This window comes from Diceros bicornis, chromosome 21 (genome assembly GCF_020826845.1).
Source record: "Diceros bicornis minor isolate mBicDic1 chromosome 21, mDicBic1.mat.cur, whole genome shotgun sequence".
In the NCBI taxonomy this organism is placed as follows: domain Eukaryota; kingdom Metazoa; phylum Chordata; class Mammalia; order Perissodactyla; family Rhinocerotidae; genus Diceros; species Diceros bicornis.
Window position 1 is genome coordinate 8,695,886 of NC_080760.1, and position 26,052 is coordinate 8,721,937.

Consider the following 26,052-nt stretch of genomic DNA (forward strand, 5'->3'; position numbering starts at 1 on the left):
ACTGCCTGAACCACTTTCTTTTGGGTGTGGATAGAGTGGAATTTGCTCTAGGAGATTTAAACCACAATAGTGACCTCAACTACAGACGATAGGAAGGTAACATGTAAGAAAGCAACCTGGTCCACTGAGTTAATTCATCCTCAGAGAGTTCAGAATTTTTTTTTCAACCAAGCATATATTTTGGGTATAAAATGTTCCTTAGTTTTGCCATATAGTTGCTAATTTCTCTGTACCTACTATTATGGTAGTACTCACAACTCTCCAAGATAGTTTATCTGGAAAATGGAATACTGCAGACCAACAGTTCTCAAAGTGGGGCCTGGGGATCCCTGGAGGTCTCTGAGACCCATTCAGGTGGCCTGCAAGGCCAGAACCATTTTCCAAGACTTTATTTTTCTCTCTCACTTTCATTCTCTCATGAGTGTACAGTGGAGTTTTCCAGAGGATATATGTTGTACAGATAAACATCATAGCAAGTTAATTAACTTGCTCAAGGTTACAGTTTCTAGCAACACACACAGTAGTTTAGACTTACAGAGCTAAAACGAAAGCATTTCTTCAGAGAGCGTATAGCCACCATGTGCCTCCCACCACTCACAGCCAGGTGCCTGAGGTCTTGCAGGGCTGGCACGGCTGACATCTCAGGCTGGCTCCCTTTTTCGCAGTGTCGTCACCTTCCCAACAGAGTGTCCGTGCCCCGCACACACCACACCATGAGAGAGCACAGAGGTTCTGGGGGCTACCGCAGGAGCGAGAAGCTGAAGCCCTCTCCAGATCAAACGACCCCACCAGGCCCCAGTGACATTTTTCAACTTCCTCACGACAGGTATCACCTGGGTCAAAGTGACCTCTTGTTTGCTTCAGCAAGGGGCATCACAGAACCCTAGAGATCCTGAACGTCAGAATGATAACAGGAGAGCCCTGGGACAGCTACGCTGGAGGGCAGCTGGGCACACCCTCCCAGATGGAGCCCTCAGCTTGTCCTGGGAAGGTGAGGGGAGGGCTGTGTGCAGACACATCTGGGGACACTGGGCTCATTCCCAAGGTGCTTCTAAACCAGACAGAGGGGAGGCTATAGTTGAATGGGGGTCTGGAGAGAAAAATGTGAAACTAGAGAATCAAAGAAGTCACAGAAAGAAATTTTTTAAAGGAACTAAACAGAAGAAAGAACAGTAAGCAGTAATGGAATCGCTTATTATGTTGTAGGTGACAGGAGACAGGAGACTGGCACAATATAACCCCTCTCTTCAAAGAAAGGCAGGAGGTAACAGCAACTAGAAGGATGTGCAACTATGACATACAACCATCTACTGGGGCTTTGCGGAAAAAAAGGAGGATGGGCAATAGATGTTAGCTCAGAGCCGGTCTTCCTCAGCAAAAAGAGGAGGGTTAGCATGGATGTTAGCTCAGGGCTGATCTTCCTCACACACACACAAAAAACAATGTTTAAAAAAAAGTAAAAGAGGTAAAGTCACATTGCACAGTTCATCTTTCTAAGCACGAGGACTTTTATTTAGTACAGGTGAAAATGCTCAAAGACAAGAAGGAAATATCAAGCCATTGCTGCACGTCTCCTAGACCCAAAATGAATGCAAAATAAAAGAACAGATTGATTCACTATCTCCCTTTCCCAGGCTTTCCTCTTCTGAGAGATTGTGAAGTAACTTCAGAGTTAGATAATGAGACTCTTTAAAGATGTCCTTTCATCGCTTACTAGGCTGTGTACTCGCAAGAATAGCCTGCTGCTGGGGTGGGGCCAGGGGTGCTCACAGCTCTGCCCTGAGCCTTCAAGCTGGGCCCTGCAGCCCACAGTGAGTCACTGCCACTCGAGAGCCACGAATGTGCGTGTGTGGAACTGTGTCTCTGCAAGACCACCTGCTGAGTTTGGAGGTGAAGGAAGTGCCTGTACTGTCAGTCTGAGGTGGTTCCCGCCCACCTAGAAACCCCACCTCATCCCCTCTTCCCAGGACCTGTCAGCATCTGAAATCAGCTGGCTTAGTTACTGTTGCTTGTGTCGTCACAAGAACACCAGCCTCCTGAGAGCAGGCTCTGTGCGTCTGTTCTCTGCAGAATCCTCAGTGCCCAGATGAGGGTCTGACCCACAAGAGGGAAGCATGTGGGCCTGGGCACACCGTGCTGACAGCAACACTCAACTCTTCTCCCAGTCTCACTTTCCAGAACTGCACAGGGAAGGCACACACAACGCTGGCACCTGTCACACACAGCAAGTTGGCCCTCAGTGCTTCCATTTGAGAATTTTTCACATGCCTCAATTTTTCTTTTAAGGAATTTGTGGCTTCTAATACATTTTTTACCTAATTTTTTTCTTGATAGATACATGTTTTTTTACCTAATATTATTACAAATGTGCTCTGATACTTGAAAAAAAACTTGCCTCTTTACAATCCCTTCTATTACAGTAGTCCCCCGTCATCCGTGGTTTTGATACCCGTGGTTTCGATTTCCGTAGTTTCAGTTACCCGCAGTCAACTGCGGTCCAAAAATATTAAATGGAAAATTTCAAAAATAATTCATGTTTTAAATTGTGTACTGCTCTGTGTAGCGTGATGAAATCTCGTGTTTGCTCCATCTCGCCTAGAACATGAATCACCCCTTTGTCCAGTGGATCCACACTGTATACACCACTTGCCCATTTGTCACTTAGTAGCCGAATCAGTTATCAGATTGACCGTCAGGGTATCCCAGTTCTTGTCTTCAAGTAACTCCTGTTTTACTGAATAATTGCCCCAGAGCGCAAGAATAGTAATGCTGGCAATTTGGATATGCCAAAGAGAAGTCGTGAAGTGTCTCCTTTGTGTGAAGTGTGTGAAGTGAAGCGAAAAGTGAAAGTTCTCGACTTAATAAGGAAAGAAAAAAAATTATATGCTGAGGTTGCTAAGATCTATGGTAAGAACGAATCTTCTACCCGTGAAATTGCGAAGAAGGAAAAAGAAATTGGTGCTAGTTTTGCTGTCACACCTTGAACTGCAAAAGTTACGGACACAAGTGCATGATGAGCGGTTAGTTAGGATGGAAAAGGCATTAAATTTGTACAATCAAGAGAGAGACCACATTCACATAATTTTTATTACAGTATATTGTTATAACTATTCTATTATTAGTTATTGTTGATAATCTCTTACTGTGCTTAATTTATTAAACTTCATCATGTTTAATGGTATGTATGTATAGAAAAAAACATAGTAGATACAGGGTTCGGTACTAGCGCTGATTTCAGGCATCCCTGGGGGTCTTGGAATATGTCCCTGTGGATGAGGGGGGGGTGACTGTATCATGAATTCACATATCAAGTAGCTGCCCTTCATATACTCTCTCACAGATTGAACCCATTAGTCCTATCAAAATAATTTACATTGGCATGTCAAATAATGAAGAAGAAAACAACAAAACACCCTTTACCAAGTGACTGGGCTACAACCTAATTAATAAATCAACCTGCACTGCTGCCTGGACGGCTTCAGGCAGAAAACAATGGCGACAGGAAGACAGCAGCACAGGACGTTTTCCACCCACTACCTGGGCAGGAAAGCAAAGCTAGCACCCAATTCTGGAACTGGTATTTCTTTCTTTCTTTTTTTTTTTTAATTTTATTTATTTATTTATTTTCCCCCAAAGCCCCAGTAGATTGTTGTATGTCATAGTTGCACATCCTTCTAGTTGCTGTACGTGGGACGCGGCCTCAGCATGGCCAGAGAAGCGGTGCGTCGGTGCGCGCCCGGGATCCGAACCCGGGCCGCCAGCAGCGGAGCACGCGCACTTAACCGCTAAGCCACGGGGCCGGCCCTGGAACTGGTGTTTCTGAGCATAAGTCTCATTGGAGCAGCAGCCTGCGGTGGGGAGACTCACATTTTTTCCCACCCCCACCCCACCCCACCCCAGTCACAGAGAGTAACAGACGGGAAGGGAGGGTGTTTATTTTGTATAAGCACGGAGAGTAACAGAAGGGAAGGAAGGGTATTTTGCATTTGGCATGGACCACCTCACCCCGTACCCCCAACCCTATCCTGAGTACAGTCAAGCTAGACTATGCTTCAGGATGCCATAATAGAAGCAGAACTTGCTTTAGAGCCATTCAGAAGTGGGTTTAGGGTAAAATATTTACTCTTGATAGGCTTGAAACTCGCATCTGTGAAATGGATAAAATAAAATTGTTTTGAGAGGTTGTTTTGAGGACTACCCACAACATGTACACTCAGCATGGTGTCTGGCATATGCTACATGGTAGCTCTTGTTACTATAAACATCCATTTGACTTCCTTTGCATTTTACTGTTTCCCTTGGTGTCCCAGTTAATCTCATTTACCTGTAAGCAGATTTGTGGGACATGGGGGAAGGAGACCCAGCTGTGCTGGGTGTGGTTCTGAGAGAGCTATGGGTCCAGCCAGTCAGTTCAAAAATGCTTATGATGCTTCATGTGGCCATGTGTGGAGGATCATGAAAACAAGTCCAGTCACATCCTGTTGAAGCAGTCCCACTTTGGGAACACTATCCCAAATAGAAATACCATTCATGACCTCAGGGTATGAAAAGATTTCTCAAACAAGTAAAAAGAAAGCACTAACCATAAAGGAAAAGATTGATGACTGAAAGATTAAGTACTTCAGCTAATAAAAAGAACAAAAAGACATGCCACCTATAACACATAAGTCATATATAACCACTGAAGGACTCATATTCAGAATATAAAGCTCAACACTCCAACAGAAGAAAAAGCAAAAGACTTGAACAGACCAAAGAAGAAATACAAATGGCGAACAAAAACAGCACAAGGTTCTGGCCTCAGCAGGTAATCAGGAACTGCAGTGTAAACCACAAGAGATTGTACTGCAGACCTATCAGGCTGAAAAAGCACAGAGTCTGGAAACAATAAAGAAAAAGACGTCTAAAGATACCAATAACGGAAAGAAAGCAGAGCAGCAGGGACACTCTACAGTGGTAACAGGAGTGGAGACTGGAACCCCCACTTATGGAAAACAGTTTGGCATTATCTACTGAAGGTGAGGAAGCACCTTCCTCCTCACCACAACAGGCACAGCCCTGTGCCCCAGGGGACACACATCGCTGGGCTCAGGCTACTGTGTGTCTGTAATATCCAGAAAGGCCTAGAAGAACTGCATGGATAAACAGATTGTGGTAAACGCATAAAATGGAATGAAAATGAACAAAGCAGAGCTACCAGCAATAAATGGATGGATCTGACAAGGTTTATGGGTTTAACAAAGGATCCACAACACACAGGCAGGAAGCCCCTGGAGACCGATCTGACTGCTGCAGATGAGTGCTGGGCCCCGCAGAGTTTCCCGTGAGTGAAAGAAGCAAAACACAAAGAACACACAAGTATGATGCTATCTCTATAAAGCTCAGAAATAGGCAAAACTAAATTATATTTTTAAGGAGGTATGCAAAATAGTAAACTATAAAGAAAAACACGGCAGAAATCTGAGGACTGCGATGACCTCTGCGGGAGGGACGGGAGACATCACCAGGAGGGGTGATGGGTGGGTTCTGGACACTGGGCACGTTTTTGAATTTGGGGGTGGGTTCATGGGTGTGCTTTATAATCATTCATTACACTCTAGAATTGTGCACTATTTCTTATGTTTGTTATGTTTCATAGTAAACAAGGTTAATTTAAAAGATCAATCAATTGGGCCGGCCCGGTGGCGCAAGCAGTTAAGTGCGTGTACTCCGCTGCGGCAGCCTGGGGATCGCCGGTTCGGATCCTGGGTGCGCACCGACGCACTGCTTGGCAAGCCATGCTGTGGCGGCGTCCCATATAAAGTGGAGAAAGATGGGCACCGGTGTTAGCCCAGGGCCAGTCTTCCTCAGCAAAAAAAGAGGAGGATTGGCAGATGTTAGCACAGGGCTGATCTCCTCACAAAAAAAAAAAAAAAAAAAAAAAGATCAATCAATAAAGGGGATAAGGACACACACAAGGACGTGTGCTGTGGCACTGCTCTAAGTGGCAGAAACTGGGGACACCCCACATGTCTGTCAGCAGAGGGAAGTCCTCGTGAGATTATTCAGTGAAAAAAAGCAAATCGTATTTCTTTCTTTATACATATGTTTACATGCATGGAGAAAGGTGTGGAAGATTCCACTCATTGGAATGAATACCCAGTGGAAAGAGAGATTATTAAAATTCCTTTACTCTTTATACTAATTATTTGAACAGCAACAACCAACAAAAGCAGTGGCTATATTGTTATTTCAGTTGCAGATAATATTGAAAGTCTTAATTTGAGGCTTTTTACAAATGTGTGGTCCAGGTTCAATGGCCTTTATGACGATCCACTCTACTGTTGGTGATTCTAGGGAAAGAAGCAAATTCTCTTGCTTTTTGTTTTTAATGGTAATGAAAATTACCTTTCTTAAAATTCATATTTTCATTAATAAGTGTCTAAGTAAACAGAAAAAAAATCTCTAACTAAACCTGGAGCGTTCAGTGTATATGGGTCTGTCACTCTTCCTGGTTACTCAAGACAATTCTAGTACAGATGGCTTATTGCTGTTGTTTAATGAACACAATGGAAGACACCAAGATTCTAAATTAATATCATCACCACTGACAAGAAATAATTAGATTTCTGATTTGAGGGCCAGGGATTATAACTATAAAGCAAATGGCAAATTTACAGACATGAATTCCCCTAAAACTGGAAGTAATTAAATGTCAGCTGTAGTAGGAAGACACAGGTTTTGGAATTTGATGGACCTGGCTCGAGGCCCAACTCACATATTTGGAACCAAATTACTTAACCTCAGTGAGCTTCAGGGCATGTATTTAAAAGCAGAATAACATTACCTAATTTGCCAGCTAGTTGGAGGGTTAAATATAAGAGTGACTATAGTGATACTGAATGTTTTTTTTCTTTCCACTTCCAACATCCCATATTAACAGATATTTTGCTGGCAAATTTACAAAGATTTAAGAGTATTCTGTCTAAAATTAAAATCTACAAGATTCTCCAAACTTGAGAAGGCAGTTAATGAAAGGATATTTAAATTAAGTATTTGTAGTTTATATTTGAGATTAACAAAGGAACATTTCCATTCAGCTTCTAAATCATATTGTTACCCAGTGCCCGCATAATAATAACTATTGCCACAGGCTATTAACCTGAGAGGGGGAGACAAAAACGATACTGATATGTGAAATGTTTATATCAACAGTTAATCCTCAATAATTACTTTCAAACTGTGCTGTTGGAGCCCAAAGGAGTTGAGTGAGGAGGCTCTGGTGGTCCCTGACCCATCTCCCTCCCAGCTTTAAACAGAGCAGATTTGTTAAAACATTGAGCTTCCTCCTTAGATTTCAATTTAAAAAAACCCAAAACTCAAAAGATTTAAAACTACTGGCTTCCTACTGGTAAGTAATTATGATTTTTGTGAAGAGGACAGCAGGGAAGGAAGTGTTGAGATCTCTAAGAGAAGGAATGAATGAAAAAGCAAAAAACCTGCCTATCTGCTGAGTTCTAGACTGACTGTGCTGCAAGGTAAACTCACAAGTTAAATGACTAATCTGGAGGGACAGGTGGTAGCTGTTTTTATGTTCTTATATCAGCTGATCTTCCTTGTGGTCACTTTGATCCCTGTTTTAACTAAATCTCATTGTACTGTTAATTCCACTGGCTTCAATATCCACTCTTTCCCCTTATTATCAGGTAATTGACCAGGCCCAGCAATTCCAATTGGATTTATTTTCTTTCTTGGAAAAAAAAAAAAAAGGAACACTTCCAACTCCTAATTATCATTCTTTTACATTACTCTTGTCTTTCTCTTCCTATTTTGTTTGTAAAAACAAGACAACAAAGTCTTAGATCAATACTGGCCAGATTTCTAATTTTCAGTTAATTAGAAAAGAGAAAAAAATTAGAAAAATTAGAAAAGAGAAAAAAAGTAGGAGGAAGAAGGGAAGAACCACTATTTACATGGTGTTTTATAGTGTGCAAAACACTCATTACATTATCCTAACAACCTTGTTAAGTAGACACTATTTATCCTGACTGATAACTGAGGATGGGATTAGTTTCATCAACTGGCAAACATAAGAGCTAATATATAATTCAGATATATTGATTCTGAGGCCAGTGCTTTTTTTTTTTGGTGAGGAAGATTGACCCTGAGCTAACATCGGTTGCCAATCTTCCTCTTTTTGCTTGAGGACGATTGTTGCCGAGCTAACATCCGTGCCCATCTTCGTCTATTTTATATGTGGGACGCTGCCACAGCGTGGCTCAATGAGTGGTGCGTAGGTCTGTGCCCGGGATCTGAACCAGCAAACCCTGGGCCGCCAAAGCAGACCACGCGAACCGACCACTATGCCACTGGGCCAGCCCCATGAGGCCAGTGCTTTTAATCAGCACTGACTCCCAGTTGCCACTGCTCAGTGACCAGCAAGGCTCCTGGACGTTTGGTTTTGTTATTTAACCAGCAGGTCCCCTTGCATAAGCCTGGCCCACAGAGTCAAAGAATTCTGAGTTAACCTGGTTCTACTGTTCCCTTGTTTATGTGGGGTAGGTAGTGGAGTGAGGGAGGAAGATTAAAGCCATTTTTAAAAAAGATTACTACTAAAAAGATGTTTTATTTGGCTAAGAAGTATTTGTGACAGTTTGTTTTGGTTTGGATTTCATCATTTATTAGGTTATTATTGAACACTACATTAACTGCTATGGAGGTCACAAAGAAAAATAACACTTGGCTCCTGAACAGCAGCCTATTTTTGGTCAAAAGGTAATGGGAAAATAAATTTATGCACGGGAGAATGGTTCTCCCACGGGTATCTGCCTAAAACTTGATGAACCTACAAGTGACAGCCCGAAGGCCTTCTAGGTGAAGTGTCCCTCCTGACCCAAGCAGATCAGGGAGATATCCATCCACCCCAGCAAAAATCTTATTATACTGTTATTGTTTCCAAACTGCTTCCCTGCTAGACTGTAAACTCTCTGAGCACTGGAACTATGACATGATCCATGCATCCACACTAAGGTGTTGTGTTAATGAATGAACAAGGAAGAGAAAGAAACATAAAATACTGTACTCAAAGCAGAACTTATCTAATTGAAAACAATGTGAATTTACTTTTATTGAATAGTTTTTCTAAACTATTAGGGCAGTAATCTTGAAAATGGTTAATGCTTGGCCTACACAGTTCAAAGAGAACCTTCAAGTGGTTTGTGGTTCTCACTCATCCTCTTCCTGTGATCAACCTGGTGGGTGTGCCAAGCCCTTCTGTAATCTGTTGTTTTTTCTCTTTGTATACTTTAATCAATATTTTGATTTTCATCATCACTGATAGTGAAAATAGATTAGATAGAGTATACATAAAAATAGTTTTCTTATCTTAAGGATCATTCATTGAAAGATAAAAGTGATGGCTGATTTAGAGGGGTGCCCATTTTAATAAGCAAATATTTGTCCTAATTTCCCCAAAATAACCCTAACGGTTAAGGTTAAACAATTAGCATTTCTTTTCAGAAGCCCCTATTCCCTAATTGTGTCTTTTTGAGATATCTGAAATTTTGCCCAGAAGTTCCATTTGGAAACTGTTCTTCTTCAACTGGACTTATGAAACATTTGTAGCTGTTTTCATAACTCAGTGTAAGCACTTTTAGGCAATCAGTTCATTTTTCTTTTCTCCTTTTTAAAAATTGAGGTAAAATTTACACAACATAAAATTAACTATTTTAATGTACACAATCGAGTGGCATTTTGTACATTCACAATGTTGTGCATTCATCACCTGTTTAGTTCCAGAATATTTTCATTACCTCCAAAGTAGACTCCACACCCATTAGCAGTCACTCCCCATTCTCTCCTCTACCCCAGTGCTGACAACCACCAATCTGCTTACTTTCTCTACAGATCTGCCTATTCTGGACATTTTGTATAAATGGAATCATACACTGTGTGAGCTGTGTGCGCACCTTCTTTCCCTCAGCATCATGTCTTCAAGGTTCATCCATGCTGTAGCAGGTGTCAGTACTTCACTCCTTTTAGTCAGTTCATTTTTGACTTACTAAAAAGCTTTATTGTTTGCCACTTCATTTCTTCTTTTGAATATGTCCCTTCCTTTACTTGATTCTATTTCTGTGCTTTCATAGGGGTGATGTTTTGGAGAAGATGTCCCGTTTGGTTTAATTGTACCCTTTTGAATTTTATTATTGGTGCTATGTCCCATATCCTTCTGGCCTGGGCATATAAATTCCTCTCTGTTTTTGTTTTTCTTAATGGAAGATTAAGATTGAAGATTAACATTGAAGACTCATGACTATTTAGCTGCTGATGAAAAAGAAAAAACTAAAGCTTGCATGGATGATATTGCTCAGGTTACCTTATTTCTATACAGCTCTTTCTTATCATAAAATGAGAAAATAGGTCTTTGTAAATTAAAGATTATCTTTTCAATTTTTCCCAATTATTCTCATTGTTCTTATGCAAAATGTACAGTATCAAAACTATTTTAACAAGATTAAGTTATTAAGTATATAAAGACCTCTTTGTATCAGAATGAATTAAAGGGATTAAAGTAAAGAAAGGAACTATATAAGGGAGTGAATAAGCGGTCGAAGTCTTAGGGTTATAAATTCTAATCATGATTTGTGCAACTTGGGACCAAGACCTCAGATTTCAAAAAATACCTTTTCTCTAAAATAAAAATAAAAGTCATGATCTCTATTAATCTTTGATTAGAATCACTAATAAAAATAACTGTCAGCTCACAGTAACAACAAAGACACTCAGAAATAAAGTGATTAAGCAAGCAATAATCAGGAAAATAGACTTCATCTTCCTAAAATGCAACTATTCCAAAGAAGTTTTGTAGAACTTACGTATTTTACCTTCCAAAATGCACTACATTAAAAAAGTCGGAACATAGATGATTAGAACCCATTATTTGACAAGTGGACCTCATGAGGAGATACTTCAATCACATTTACTATGCTTAACCAGAGATGTTGTTACATACTGAGCAAACAGATGGCAAGTTGTTACACACCTGGCAAACAGATGCAAGTTTATCTGTAAGAACATGAGGTAAATAACAGGTTCAATGTTTCCTTCAAGGAAAGGATGTTCAAACAGAAAAAGTATATATGTGTACAAAGCTAAAAATAAAAGCCCACTGTCCTAACCCTGAAAGGGAAAGGTATAACCTCAAATCTAAAGAGGCTTCAAGGGCCAGTCCCGTGGCTTGGTGGTTGGGTACGTGCGCTCCGTTACTGGCAGCCCGGGTTTGGATCCCGGGCTCGCACCGACGCACCGCTTCTCCGTCCATGCTGAGGCCACGTCCCACATACAGCAACTAGAAGGATGTGCAACTATGACATACAACTGTCTACTGGGGCTTTGGGGGAAAAAGGGGAAAAAAAGGAGGATGATTGGCAACAGATGTTAGCTCAGGGCCGGTCTTCCTCAGCAAAAAGAGGAGGATTGGCGTGGATGTTAGCTCAGGGCTGATCTTGCTCACAAAAAAATAAATAAATAAAGAGGCTTCAAGGTTCTTCAGTCTAGTTCTTTCATTTTCAGAAAATCAGGGGCCAGACCTACTGGTATTGGCAGCGCAGCCAAGAGTACAGTCCAGGTCTCCTGACTTCAAGTTAAAACTTCTTCTACTCAATGCAGTGTCCCCTGGGTGGCTCCAATTAGAGAACACCATAGCAGCAAAATAAGGGGGTGTGGGTAGTACAGATACACAGAAATTCTGTAAGAAATAATGTCAAGAAACACATCAGAACACAGAAATAACAGATACAGAATGTTAACCATCAAGAAAAGTCAATGCTCAAGTATTGCCTATGAGAAGAGGGGATACAATCTTGAAAAGACTTGCTTACTTAAACTTCTCCTATTGACTGTTTCACTGTTGCTATGCTTCCCTGTATAATTGATAAATACAGACCCAAAACAAAACAAAACACTCTTAAAGGACAACAGAAAGATTTAATTTTGAATTAAAATACTAATGGTAAGAAATACTGGCAGAAAGAAAAAAATACGAGCCATAGGGAAAACATAAAACGTACTTCTAAATGGAGTAAGGGCTTGAATTAATAGCATGGTGTTCCTTTAGAGGGTGCTTCATTTTGCTTCTTTGGGCATCCTTGGTTTCAAGATTTAGTACATTCTCCTTCAGTGACATTTTATCCTCCTTTCAGAAACTTGGGTGAACCCACCAGGAATGTTTTTATTTTTCAAAATCATGAAAGAAGTCTTAAGAATTCCCTTACAGGAAGGTTTCCAACCACAGCAATTAGCAAAGAGATTCTGGTCCTCAAACCCCAAGGGAAGTATGTGGCTCTTTAAAAGGGTGGCCTTTTTGAAGAGAGAAATCAAAGGAAGGAAATTACTACTGAAGTTTCTTACCCAAGGAGAGCTCTCATCACTACATATTTCCTGTTAAAGGAGCATCTGAAATGATTCCTCAATAATAACCCAGCCCAGTCAATTTGTGTTGAACAATTCCTGATGATTGCCTTCTACTGCACTTCCGTGCACTCTGGGTCACACTCAGCTGGAGGAAAGGTGAGGGTCTCCACAGGAGACTAAATGTCCTGGTGCCCAGAGTCACTGTGTGACCCTGGGCCAATCGCCCCCACCTCTGGTTCAGGCCCTCCTCCATAAGATGAGGGTAAAAGCAGAGTCTTCTGCCTCACTGTCTCTTATGAGGACTAAAAAGGATAAGTAAATTAAAGTGCAATGCGTGGAAAACTTTTTTCTGTGAAAAATTAATAATGAATATTCACACTCTCCCCATTCTTGATAAAGTGCTCTCATAATACAACCTCATGCATGTCCCCTTAGACTTAGTGAGGAGACCAAGGGTCTGTGTCCAGAGGTGCAGAGAGAGCATGGTCCTCACTGGCACTTGACGCAGGTCTTGGGACCAATACGGTCTCCATTTTTCCTGCTAAATTGAGCTCCAACAATTACCACTTATGCAGTACAAAAATACACATTCAAATCTTGCTGAAGAAAATTCTAAGATGAACCAAGCTAACAACAAATGTACATTCCACAAATATTTATTATGAGCCTATCATGTGCCAGGAATTCAGCTACGTACAGGAAATACAATGGTGAGCAAGAAACAGCACCTGCCCTCACAGAGCCTGATGACTGGTAGGCTAGTCTGAAATACTGGCCATTGGGCATTCTAATCGAGGTGCAAGAATGACCAAGACAAGGTCTGTATGTCAATAAGTCAGTGTGATCAGAGCTGGGCAATGGGACACATGGTACAGGCCACTGCAGGAGCCATTTCAAGGCTCTTCATACAAGTGTTGATGTTTGCATATTATTACTAAAAAAAATGGACACACTCAAAACTTATGCCTGTGATGTCACTCTCATTCACATTAAAATATAGCTCTCTGGTGGGACACAGGTCAGTGGGAATCCCACGCAGCCCTGGGCACAGGCACTGAAGTGAGCAACACTATGACCCCTGGGTGCCCTGGTGGGGAAGGGAAGGAGGCAACTCAGCAGTACCTGCTGCAGGAGACAAAGGTGCAGCAGTGGTAAAGGTGCAAGGAACCTTAAGGAAGGTACACAGTGAGACTGGCTTGTGAGGGAAAGGGAGGGCTTAAATAAGGCCCAGGAGAAAAGCAAAGTGTTCTAGGCCCAGGGAACAGCATGCCGAGTCCCGGGATTGAAGGCCACTCAGTGCAGCTGGGAATTGGGATGGGAGCTTCCAAGGGACTTTCGTATCCTGACCACAGGGTTTGTTTTTGAGCATGTTGACTAAGCGTGGCTTCTAGCATAAAATTGATCAGTACTTAATCTGTTACCTTGAAAAGAAAAGCTGGCACTTAACAATGACTATTAATTGGATCATTCTCTGAAATGTATCCCCACTTCAAAGTGCCCACCCCGACCCTATCATTAAAGCTGATCAGACAGCTGCTCTTCTATCTCTATACCCTCTCCCAAGAGGGTAAATGGACCTTTAGAAAATGGATCCAGTCCTCCTCCCTTCCTTATTTTAGTCCTTAGCCCCAGGCCTTTCCTGTTCTCTCCAGGCTTCCTAAATCTTAACCCAGCCCTCTGAGCCCCCTCAAAGGTGGCTGCTATCAGCCCACAGCTCTCTGTATTAGGCATTTGCCAGTGGGTGTCTTTTGGGTCTCCTTCTAGCTCTCCTGCTGGTCCATGAGCTCTCGGTGGAAGCGGGCTATTTTATACTCTTAGTATCTGCCACAGTTCCAAGTAGAGCTGCTTGCAGGAACCAGAAATTCAAAATCACTTGGTAACTGGTTCTTTGTTCTTCTTCCTTCACTTGCTGCAGAAGTTGCCAAACTTGTAACCTGGCCCCAATCTCTCCCTGTATCTCAAATCTATTACAGGTACAACAGTAAAATAATCTTAACTCCATTTTCATTTTTATTACCTTTTCTTTTCTTCTCTCAAAAACTCAGAGTGGTGCTAATATTTGCTTGCATCAATGCAGAATCCCTAATATAGGATTTAAGGCTTAGGTAGCTGACTTTATACCTCAGTATATTCTGATTTAGGATAAATCCCAAAAATCTACCACATAGCTCAGTGCCGCAGCAGCTAGCCAGGAGCACAGCGCAAAGAGGTACTAAATGTTATAGAATAAAAGAGTGAATTATCTTTTCAATAAACCTTCTCACTTCCTCTTTTGCATACATCTCTCCTAATCCTACTTCCATGTCTTCACAGATAACATCTTACCGATTTGAAGAGAACTTGTCTTTCTGCCAGATCAAGATGTTTAAAGCATTTGTTCTCACTTACTTCTTTCATGAAACCTTTTGAGATCAGCCAGTAAAGATCTAGTCACTTGAAGCATCAACTGCTCTAATACTGGTGCCTGTTGAGTTTTCTGTTCGGAGGGATGCAATTCAAGGTCAAAGATCCTGTCAGCTGCTTCCTGGTCATTCTCAACACCCAGCTAGAGCCCTCTGCATATAGTGAGTACTGATTAAATGCTCTTCAATAAAATCCTCTCCGGTACAGTGCTCTCAAAGAGGCATTCAAGAGATCTAAATAAAATAGCACCTAAAAATTAATAACATTTTTTGTGGTATATATATGCAATGGAATACTATTCAGCCATAAAAAAAGACAAAATCGTCCCATTTGCAACAACATGGATGGGCCTGGAGCGTATTATGTTAAGTGAAATAAGCCAGAAAGAGAAAGACAAACACTGTATGATCTCACTCATATGTGGAATATAAACCAACACATGGACAGAGAAAACTGGACTGTGGTTACCAGGGCAGTGGGGGTAGGGGGTGGGCACAAGGGGCGAAGGGAGTCATATATGTGGTGATGGACAAACAAAAATGTACAACCCAAAATTTCACAATGTTAGAAACCATTAAAACATCAATAAAAAAAAATTAATAACATTTTAGATACAGAAACTAGTGGTTTTTGTTTTAACAAGTTGGGACATAAATACTAGTAGGATTTTGAACCAAAAGAGGTTCCCCTCTGCAAAAAGTTTTGCTAGCTATATTTTCCATATAGGGTTAACATTTCAGGAGATTTCTTTTTTTTCCCTCAGTATTGCCCTATCATATAAAAATAAAAGCATATAATAATCAGCAATAAAAAGATAAAGTTCCTACATAGAATTATGATACCAAAGTAATGTGACTTTTCAGCTTGTTTGACCTACTAACGGCTGGACAGGCCACTTGGGAGGACAAAGGTCAGGGGACACGCCTCAGGAGCAGAAAGTCACTGGACAAAGAGCAGGGAGTGCTCTCTGGAGGAAGAAAGCACAGGCAGAGCTCCCCATTCTGCTTAGTGAGCATGCCACAGGTGTGTTGTTTTGAAAATGGTACTTTTTTTCTTTAAATCCAGCTATTTTGCTGACTCTACTTACTTTAACCAGACAGTATGGACATTCAACTCCTAAAACATGTCAGAGAAACAAAAGATATGATGGCTGTTTTTCTGCAAGCCTTGCCGAATAAGGCAGGTGGACAGAGTGGTACTCCCTTGACAGTGGTTCAACAGCACTTCTGTCTGGCGGGGCAGCTCTGAGGTCATCAGTCTACTTCAAAGCGGTTGTAGGGAGGGGTAATTTTCTGTTCTGCTGTAACCATGGACCAGATGAAATCTGGTAGCCAAGATCTAAAAGACTCTATGATTTAGCCCAAACATACAACTATCTTCCCATTGGCAAAAAAGTTATTTTCTGTATTAGATATTGGAATTATATAGTTATAATTAATAATTTTAGCTTGAATTTTGGGAAGTAAGTGCATTTTGTTAAGGTTTATGAGAGTTGCTATGAAACACAATAATTTGGGAAAAAAGAAAAAGAGAGACATTTGTGTTTACTGGGCCACCGATGGATGACTGACAATGGATGAAATCACTAATAGGCAATTATAACATCCAGCATTCCAAAACTATTTAATAATCTTTTTTGAAGAGATATAGCTTCCAAAAGAACAAAAAGACAATTTAAATATTTATTTAGATGATTGCATGCCAAAATAAAGTTAAATATATAAGATAAAGAAATTAATCCCAAACTAAAAAAAAAAGCATCAAATATTTAGTCACCAACTTGGAATGGGTTCTAAAAGTTTGTAAGTGAATTATCCATTGGGTATTGAGTATTGGGAATACTCAGTGCATTTCACATGGGAAAAAACATTTCCCATGGCAACGTTGTAGATAGTAGTTAGGCTTCCAGTGTAACCCACAGAAACCAGGTTAAATATTAGGTATACAGATGGCTGTACAGCATAATGGTAAAGAACATGAACTTCATGGAGCCAAAGACCTCTGGATTCCAGTCCTGGCTCTGTCATTCACCATTAGTATTTCCACAAGAAGTTATATCCTGCAATCTCCAGCAAGAAGTATGCCTCCCGGAGCGGCCTCCCTCTGGCTGTAGCACACCAGGAAACTTGACAGCTGGAGCAACACTGCTTCCCCGCGATGCAGGGGGCTTTCCTGTGAGGGGGAGCCCACTAATATCCTGGTGTGCTCAGGTGGGAGGCTCATGTGTAGAGTTCATGTCAAGGAAGATTACCTCCTAAATAGCCCTGATGGAGTTAATGCTGTCAGGTCAATGCCAGGGCAGCAGTATCATTTACCATAACTGCATTGAGTCTTTTCAGAGGCTTATGATTCTGAAACAGAGGTTCAGCCTTGATAAGGATAAGGTTCATGTCGCCCTTTCCAAATATCTGGGCACCCCCCATCTATAAGGCAATTACATTATAATACAGCCACTCTTTTATAAACAAAAGTAAGCATTTGTTACAAAACCAATCTACATGGATCAATAAAATGTTCTTGTATCTACCCAAGGCTTACAGGGGATCTGTCTATGAAATATATGTCTTTCAGGAAAACAAAGAGTTCAGTTTGGAGTTGAGTTGGGCAGAGCCATCACTCACCTGCACGGCACCACATGAAAGGCAGATGAGACACAGAGCTGAGGTGCCTGGAAGCGCTGACCGCCTAGAGAGGTTAGTCAGGAAAAATGCTCGGTAAATGCTCACAATTTAGAGTGACCATGGCTAGAATGTTTATTATGCAAACCACTAGAGGATGCTATCAATAATTGCTTCAAAGTCAGAATATCATATACTCTTAATAAGTTTTTTTCTGCTTCAGATACTGTTATAAGCTCAGATGTCACTATAATTAAACAAAACATTAACATTAAGAGAGTTAAAATAACACTACCTGAGGAAATAGAGGTTACAGTAAGATTGAGAAAATCCCCAATTCATTGTTTACAGTAATTCTTTATATGACTGGATAGTTCCATTAAGAATATTTCTTATTTTTCCTAATTCATCTGCTAATCAATATGATACACCACATTAACAAAATGAGGAATAAGAATCACATGATCATCTCAATAGATGCAGAGAAAGCATTTGACAAGATCCAACATCCATTTATGATAAAAACTCTCAATAAAATGGGTATAGAAGGAAAGTACCTCAACATAATAAAGGCCATATATGACAAACTCACAGCCAACAACATACTCAATGTGGAAAAACTGAAAGCCATCCCTCTGAAAACAGAAACAAGACAAGGGTGCCCACACTCATCACTCCATTCAACATAGTACTGGAGGTTCTGGCCTGACCAATCAGGCAAGAAAAAGAAATAAAAGGAATCCCAATAGGCAATGAAGAAGTGAAACTCTTGCTGTTTGCAGATGACATGATTTTATATATAGAAAACCCTAAAGAATCCATCGGAAAACTACTAGAAATAATCAACAACTACAGCAAAGTTGTAGGATACAAAATCAACTTACAAAAATCAGTTGCATTTCTATATTCTAATAATGAATTAACAGAAAGAGAACTCAAGAAGACAATCCCATTTAAAATTGCAACAAAAAGAATTGAATATCTAGCAATAAATTTAACCAAGGAGGTGAAAGACCCATACAATGAAAACTATAAGACATTACTGAAAGAAATCAATGATGCTATAAAGAAATGGAAAGATATTCCATGCACATGCATTGAAAGAAGAAACATGGTTAAAATGTCCACACTGTCTAAAGCAATCTACAGATTCAATGCAATCCCAATCAGAATCCCAATGACATTCTTCACGGAAATAGAATAAAGAATACTAAAATTCATATGAAGCAACAAAAGACCCCAAATAGCTAAAGCAATCTTGAGAAAAAAGAACAAAGCTGGAGGCATCACAATCCCTGACTTCAAAATATACTACAAAGCTACAGTAATCAAAACAGCACGGTACTGGTACAAAAACAGACACATAGATCATTGGAACAGAACTGAAAGCCCAGAAATAAAACCACACATCAACGGACAGCTAATCTTCGACAAAGAAGCTAAGAACATACAATGGAGAAAGGAAAGTCTCTTCAATAAATGGTGTTGGGAAAACAGGATAGCCACATGAAAAAGAATGAAAACAGACCATTATCTTTAGCCATACATGAAAATTAACTCAAAATGGATCAAAGACTTGAAGGTAAGACCTGAAACCATAAAGCTCCTAGAATACAGGCAGTATACTCTTTGATGTCGGTCTTAGAAGGATCTTTTTGAATACCATGTCTACTCGGACATGGGAAACAAAAGAAAAAATAAACAAGTGGTACTTCATCAGATTAAAGAGCTTCCTTCAAGGCAAAGGAAACCAGGATCAAAATGAAAAGACAACCCACCAACTGGGAGAAAATATTTGCAAATCATATATCTGACAAGGGGTTAATCTCCATAATACATAAAGAACTCACATAACTGAACAAAAAAAACGAAACAACCCAATCAAAAAAGTGGCAGAGGATATGAACAGATATTTTTCCAAAGAAGATATACAGCTGGCCAAGAGGCACATGAAAAGATGTTCAACATCACTAATCATCAGGGAAATGCAAATCAAAACTACACTAAGATATCACCTTACACCTGTTAGAAAGGCTGTAATCACCAAGACAAAAAGTAACAAATGTTGGAGAGGATACGGAGAAAAGGGAACCCTCACTCACTGCTGGTGGGAATGCAAACTGGTACATCCACTGTGGAAAACAGTATGGAGATTTCTCAAAAAAATTAAAAATAGAAACACCATACAACCCAGCTACCCCATTACTGGGTATTTATCCAAAGAACTTGAAATCAACAATTCAAAGAGACTTATGCACCCTTATGCTCATTGCAGCATTATTCACATGCAGCCAAGACGTGGAAGCAACCCAAGTATCCCTCAACTGATGATTGGATAAGGAAGATGTGGTATATATATACAATGGAATACTACTAAGCCATAAAAAAAGACAAAATTGTCCCATTCACAACAACATGGATGGACCTGGAGGGTATTATGTTAAGTGAAATAAGCCAGACAGAGAAAGACAAACACCCTCTAATTTCACTCATATGTGGAAGATAAACTAATACACAGACAGAGAGAACAGATTAGTGCTTACTAGGGGGCAGGGGGATGGGGGCTGGGCACAAGGGGTGAAGGCGCCCCTTTATATGGTGACTGACAAACAATAATGTACAAGTGAAATCACAATGTTATAAACTACTATGACCTCAATTAAAAAAAAAAAGGTTGAGAAAATCCCAAATTCACTGCTTACGCTAATTCTCTATATGACTGGATAGTTCCATTAAAAATATTTCTTTTCTCAGGCCGGCCCGGTAGCATAGCAGTTAATTGTGTGTGCTCCACTTTGGCGGCCCAGGGCTCGCAGGTTCGGATCCTGGGTATGTACCAACACACCGCTTATAAAGCCACGCTGTGGCGGCGTCCCATATAAAGTAGAGGAAGATGGGCATGGATGTTAGCCAAGGGTCAATCTTCCTCAGCTAAAAAGAGGAAGATTGGCCTTGGGTGTTAGCTCAGAGCTAATCTTCCTCACAAAAAAAAAGAATATTTCTTTTCTTAATTCATAGATTAAGATGATTACTGGAGATGTAACAGTGACAGTTTGGGCCAGATCTATGTACGATTCCACCTCTGCCTATCCGAAACAACATTCTAGGGTGAGGCATCATGAAACTCTATAGAGAACAAAGCTTTCTTACTAGAGAAAGCAAAAAGATGCAACAACTTAAGAGTTTTGCTTAAAGCTCATAAAATGCCTTTTCGTTAAATGATATTTTCATTTACATAAACTGACTCATGTCAAGTTGCCTTATTGTTATAGTTAGGAAAACAAATCTTTAGAATTAAAATGCACATACATAACATTTGTTATCGTCTTAATTTGAATTCATAAAATTATGAATCACTAAACCTGCATAATTGTTTTTGTTGTCAATTATAATTTTTCCCCCTGAGGTACTTGATGGGCTCCACTCAACCCCTGGCTTTGTTTTATAGGCAAACTCTAGGATTCTAGTTTATTGTCTTTAAAAATAAAATTAGAGAGAAAAGGCTAATAAAAGAACTAGCCATTCAGCAAACTGGATGCTATTATAGTGTGTCCTCACCTTCCTCTGGTGGCCTTTTGTAGAACCTTCATTCCTGCCAGGCTACAGCACTTCCCTTCCAACTGTCTGTCCTTCAAGATGGTGTCCTCTGAGTACACTTCACCGAACATTCCATAGGCATCTTGCACGAGAAGGCAGATTCTACAAAAAAGCATTCATATTTGTTCTTTTAGGAGACAGTTTTTGATTCAATAGAGATATCAAGATTTCCTTCTTCTTCCCTAGAATTCCATTGTAGTCATCATCATAAATAAATGAGTCAGGGTAAACGAAGCTGAATTGTAGCATGCACTTTTAAGACTTGTACTTGCAGGTGTTTGGATCACTATCCTCAAAATACAGGAGACAGAATTCTCTTCTGGCATAAAACTAAACCCTAAGCCAAATGCAGTTTAAAAGTACACAAAGACGACCATCCTTTCAAATCAAATATATTATCATTGCCCAGAAACAGAGTATCCTCATTCCCCATTTTTATCTTGCCCGCTATAACAGGAAACATCTATATTTTGTATGGAGGCTCGACAATGAGAAAAGCTTCAGTGTAACATTATGATGAGAACACTAATAAAGGGCTTCTCCAAGAAGGTACATATTTACAGACATACATATCCCAGCAGGATAAAAACCAGGGTCCCAGCTGGCAGCAACAGTGACCTGATGGCTATCCAGTGATATGATGGGATTCCCCCCAATTTTTAAGTTCAAAGGGCAATACTTATAAAAACGTATTTATGACTGAATTTCCAATCTTCTCACTTCATAATTTCAGGTAAATGAAGTCATACTTATCACAAAATGACATATTTTCAGAAAACATTTCCTGGAACCTGAAAAAAGTTTAGGTAATAAATAACACCATCAAATAGACTGTGAGGAATGAAACTATTTAAAATGAGGATATAAAGGCAAGTACATGTTGAAAAAGAACAGATGACAAACAAATAATGAACAAAGGAAAGCTAAACCTGAAGCAATGGACCTTAAAGTAAAAGTCTAGACTTCCTGATTGAAGTTTCCTAGGTCCGCCCCCCCAGATCCCCCCGTTTGTAAGAGAAGAGAAGGTAAATCTTATCTGAAAGAAAGCATCTTTAATTGGATCATTAGTTTGTCATGGAGTAAAATCAAATAAAGATGTGCTCAAATAAAAATCACCAGATACAAGGAAAACACACCGTTTTGTTAGAAGAGTTAGAAAAAATAAAAATAGACCTACTGAGGAGTTGAGATATTAGAATTAAAAGATATGAAATATACAATAACTATTTCAAAAAGGTAAAACCACAAAAATATAAATAGGAGACAATAAGCTATATAAAATGACTTGGCAGATTTGAAGAATAAAATAGAATTTTCAAAAAGGAAAGCTACACTTACTGAAATAAAAAATTCATTAAATAGGTGTAACAAATGGTTATACATACGTGAACAGTATGTATATGTGAACTGGGTTATAAATTTTAATAAATTACTGAGAATATATCTTGAGAGCTGAGAAAGTAAACATGAGAAAAGAGAGAAATATAGAGGACAGAATAAGAAAGTCTATGTCTCATTCTATGACAGAATGAGAAAGTCTACATATGTCTAATAGGAATTCCAGAAGAACAAGATAGAGGAAGAAGAAGCAATAATTTGAAGATCTAGTAACTGAGAATTTTTCCCAGTTGATGTAAGAAATGAATTTAAAGATATAGGAAGAAAAACAAATACCAACCAGGACAACTAAATACACATCCTAATATGCATACTGTAATGAAACCAGAGAACATCAAAGACAATGAGAGATTTTAAAAACAAAAAGGTGAAATGACAGAACATCTGCAAAGGAATAAAAATTTGCTTTACATCAGCCTCTCAAGAGCAATGAATGAAGCCAGAAGACAGTGAAATATTTTCAGAATTCTGAAAGCCACCTCAGATCTGTGTACCAGCAAAACTATCTTTCAAGAATGATGGTAAAATAAAGACATTTTTAGATAAAGAAACACTTGGTACATTTTCCACCTACAGAGCCTGAAACATTTACTAGTTACTAAGGCAATTACTAAAATAATTTCTAAATGACATGATTTACGAAGAAGAAAATTATCCTGGAAAGAAAGGTCTAAGATACAAGGACTACTAAGCAACAACATAAACAAATCAAAATAAACATGGTGGGATAAAATAACAACACAACCAATAATATTAATTAATGTGTGGAAAGCTGAAAAACTGGAAATGAATAGCAAGTAAGTCACATGCGGGTGATTAGAATTCAAATGTTCCCAAGTCCTCATATCACTCACAGCAGGATTAAGGTATTAGCTCTGATTTCATTAAGTATAGTACATGCAGTAAAATTTCAAGGATAACCATCAAAAGAACAGAAATAGGGTATATAACTTCCAAATTACTAGATGGAATAAATGGAATGAGAACTATAGGCAAACAAAAACAAGAAAACGCAAAGGTAAAGCTTTAATAAAAAGGCAAGAAAATGTAAGGTAATAAGAAGGATGGTAGACATAAGTCTATGTATATGAGCAATGGAATAAAAATGATTTAAACTTGTCAGTTAAAAGGCAGAGTTTGTCACGTTGTTTGAAGAAAGAAAAAAAAAGTCTCCTAATAAGTTGTTGACAGGAAACCTCCTAAAACACAGAAAGGTTCAAAGGACAAAAAAATATATTTCAGACAAATATTAACCAAAAGAAAGCTGAAGAGGTTGTTTTGAGTGTAAACAAAATAGATTTTAGGAGAGAAAGCATTATTAAAGATAGGTCACTAATATTGATAAAAAGGCTTAATTTACCAGAAAGACATATAATTCTAAACCTTTATGCTCCTAGCCTCGAAATACATAAAGCATAAACTAATAAAACTACAGAGAGAAATGAACAAATCCAACATCATCGTGGGAGATTCCAACACACTTCTGCCAATTTTTAAATTAATCAGAGGAAAAAATTAGTAAAGATTTAGAAAATTTGCATACTCCTAACAAGTTTGATTTGTTGGATAGGCAATTAGAAAAACTGACGACAGTTAGAGAAAGTGCATTCTCAAGCACACGTGGGACATTTATAACCCAGACATTTGGCCATAAGACACGTCTGAATGAATTTCAAAGAGTAAGTATGGTATGGGACACATTCTCTGCCCACAATATAATTAAATGAGAAATCAAGCAAAAAATATGTCCTTTTAAAAATCCTCCTACATTTGGAAATTTTACAACGTCCTTTTCAACTCATAGGCCAAATACAAAATCACAGTGGAAAAGAGACAGTACTTTGAACTAGTTGGTAATAAAAATCCCCCATGTCGAAACTTATGGATTACAATGATTCTTTAGGTAATTTATAGTCTTAAATATAATAAAACATGATGACTTTTCCTTTCCTATATACATCTTTAAATTAGTATTCTATGTACTTATCATGAATTCTACACCAAATCTCTGTCAATTACCAAACTCTTCCTTGAGGATGCTGAACCTCACAGGTATTCTACCCTGAAGAGGCTCTCCTGGAGCCTTCTGCTCTGCTCCAGTCTGGACTGGTTAGCATCCCCCTGCAGCACAGTAGTCATCCTGGGATCTCTTGTCAGAAAATCTGGGAGATTCCCTTTCTGCCCTAGTATAGTGGCTCTCCCATTTCCCGTATCTTCCTTTCTTAATTGATTTCTTCAAATTAGTAGCTCACATCTTCTAGCTTCCTGAAAAGGGGGGAGTGGAAGGTAAAATTTTTGAAACCATTCATGAAATTGTCAATAATCTATTCTCAAACTTTATGGACAATTTGGTTGGGTACAGAATTCTAGATTGGAAATAATTTTCCCATTCTAAGTCCAATCTTGCTTTTTTTCCCTCCTTTCTCTCTGGGAGCTAAGGTCTATTTTAGTTTCCAGGGCATGGACATTGCATGATGACATGCCTCAATACAGATCTGTTTCCATGCACTGGGTGAGTGGTGTCCTTGAGGGGACTTCCATGGTGGAATCATGTCCACTTCTGAGTCATTTCATTGATACTTCCTCCCCTTCATTTTTTCTCTTCTTTCATTCTGGTTATTGGACATCCTGGACTAATCCTTTAATTTTCTTAACTTTTCTCCTCTATTTTCCATTTCTTTCTGGGAGTTTCCTCAACTTTGTCTTCCAATTTTCTAATTAGGTATTTTCATAATTTCTAGTTTTCATATTTTTAACTTCCAAGAGTTCTCTTTTAAGGTCTGAAAGATGCTTTCTTCTCCCCTGATAGCATCCTCTTTTGTTTCATGATTGCAATATCTGCAACTTTATTTAAGAAGTTTTCTTCAGGTCCCAGTGACCCTGCTCTCTGTTCCTATTCAAGAACAGGGCTCTGACAAGTTTCCTGGAATCTCTGAATGAGCAGGTGGAATTTGTCAACCATGAACAACACTTGGGTGATCTGGCTGGGTCATTTTATGTTTGGGGAATTTCAGATGTCAGTATATTTACATCTTTCCTCTTGATGAGAAAATACCTCAGAAAAGATCTGTTTCTACCTGGTATGCCACTATGAAACAGGGTAAGAGTGGGGCAACCACCAACAATGTGGAGGAGGGGGACAGGATATGATCACTTTCTGGGAAGACTTCCAACCAATTTTCTTCTTATTTTAGCCCTTTTCATCTGCTACCAGAGACAGTGGAAAAACTGGATATCCATGTGCATAAAAACAAAAACAAAAAACCTTAACTGTTATTTCACATTATACACAAAAATTAACTCAAAATGGATCACAGACCCAAACATAAAAACTAAAACTTTTAGAAGAAAACGCAAGAGTAAAATCTTTGTAACCCTGGGGTAAATATTTCTCAATTATGACACAAAAACACAAACTATAAAATAAAAAAATTGATTATCTTGACATTACCAAAATTAAAACTTCTTCTCTTCAAAAGACATCATTAAGAAAATGAATAGGCAAACCACAAGCTAGGAGAACATATTTGCTAAACATATATCTGACAAGGACCTGTATCCAGAATACATAAAGAATTCTTAGGACTCAATAATAAGACAAACAATACAATAAAAAAATGAGCTAAAGACACAAAACATCATAAAT

At 39.2% G+C, this 26,052-nt stretch overlaps 1 protein-coding gene across 3 annotated transcripts in view; it reads right to left on the bottom strand.

Annotated features, from left to right (window-relative positions):
- The window catches only part of SPIDR (scaffold protein involved in DNA repair), a 472,343-nt gene that overhangs the window by 40,807 nt on the left and 405,484 nt on the right, over positions 1-26,052 (bottom strand). For all 3 annotated transcript variants that reach the window (XM_058564544.1, XM_058564547.1, XM_058564546.1), the window contains exon 12: positions 20,970-21,110. In XM_058564544.1, coding sequence (XP_058420527.1) covers positions 20,970-21,110 — 141 coding nt within the window. The remainder of the gene's footprint in view (positions 1-20,969; positions 21,111-26,052) is intronic.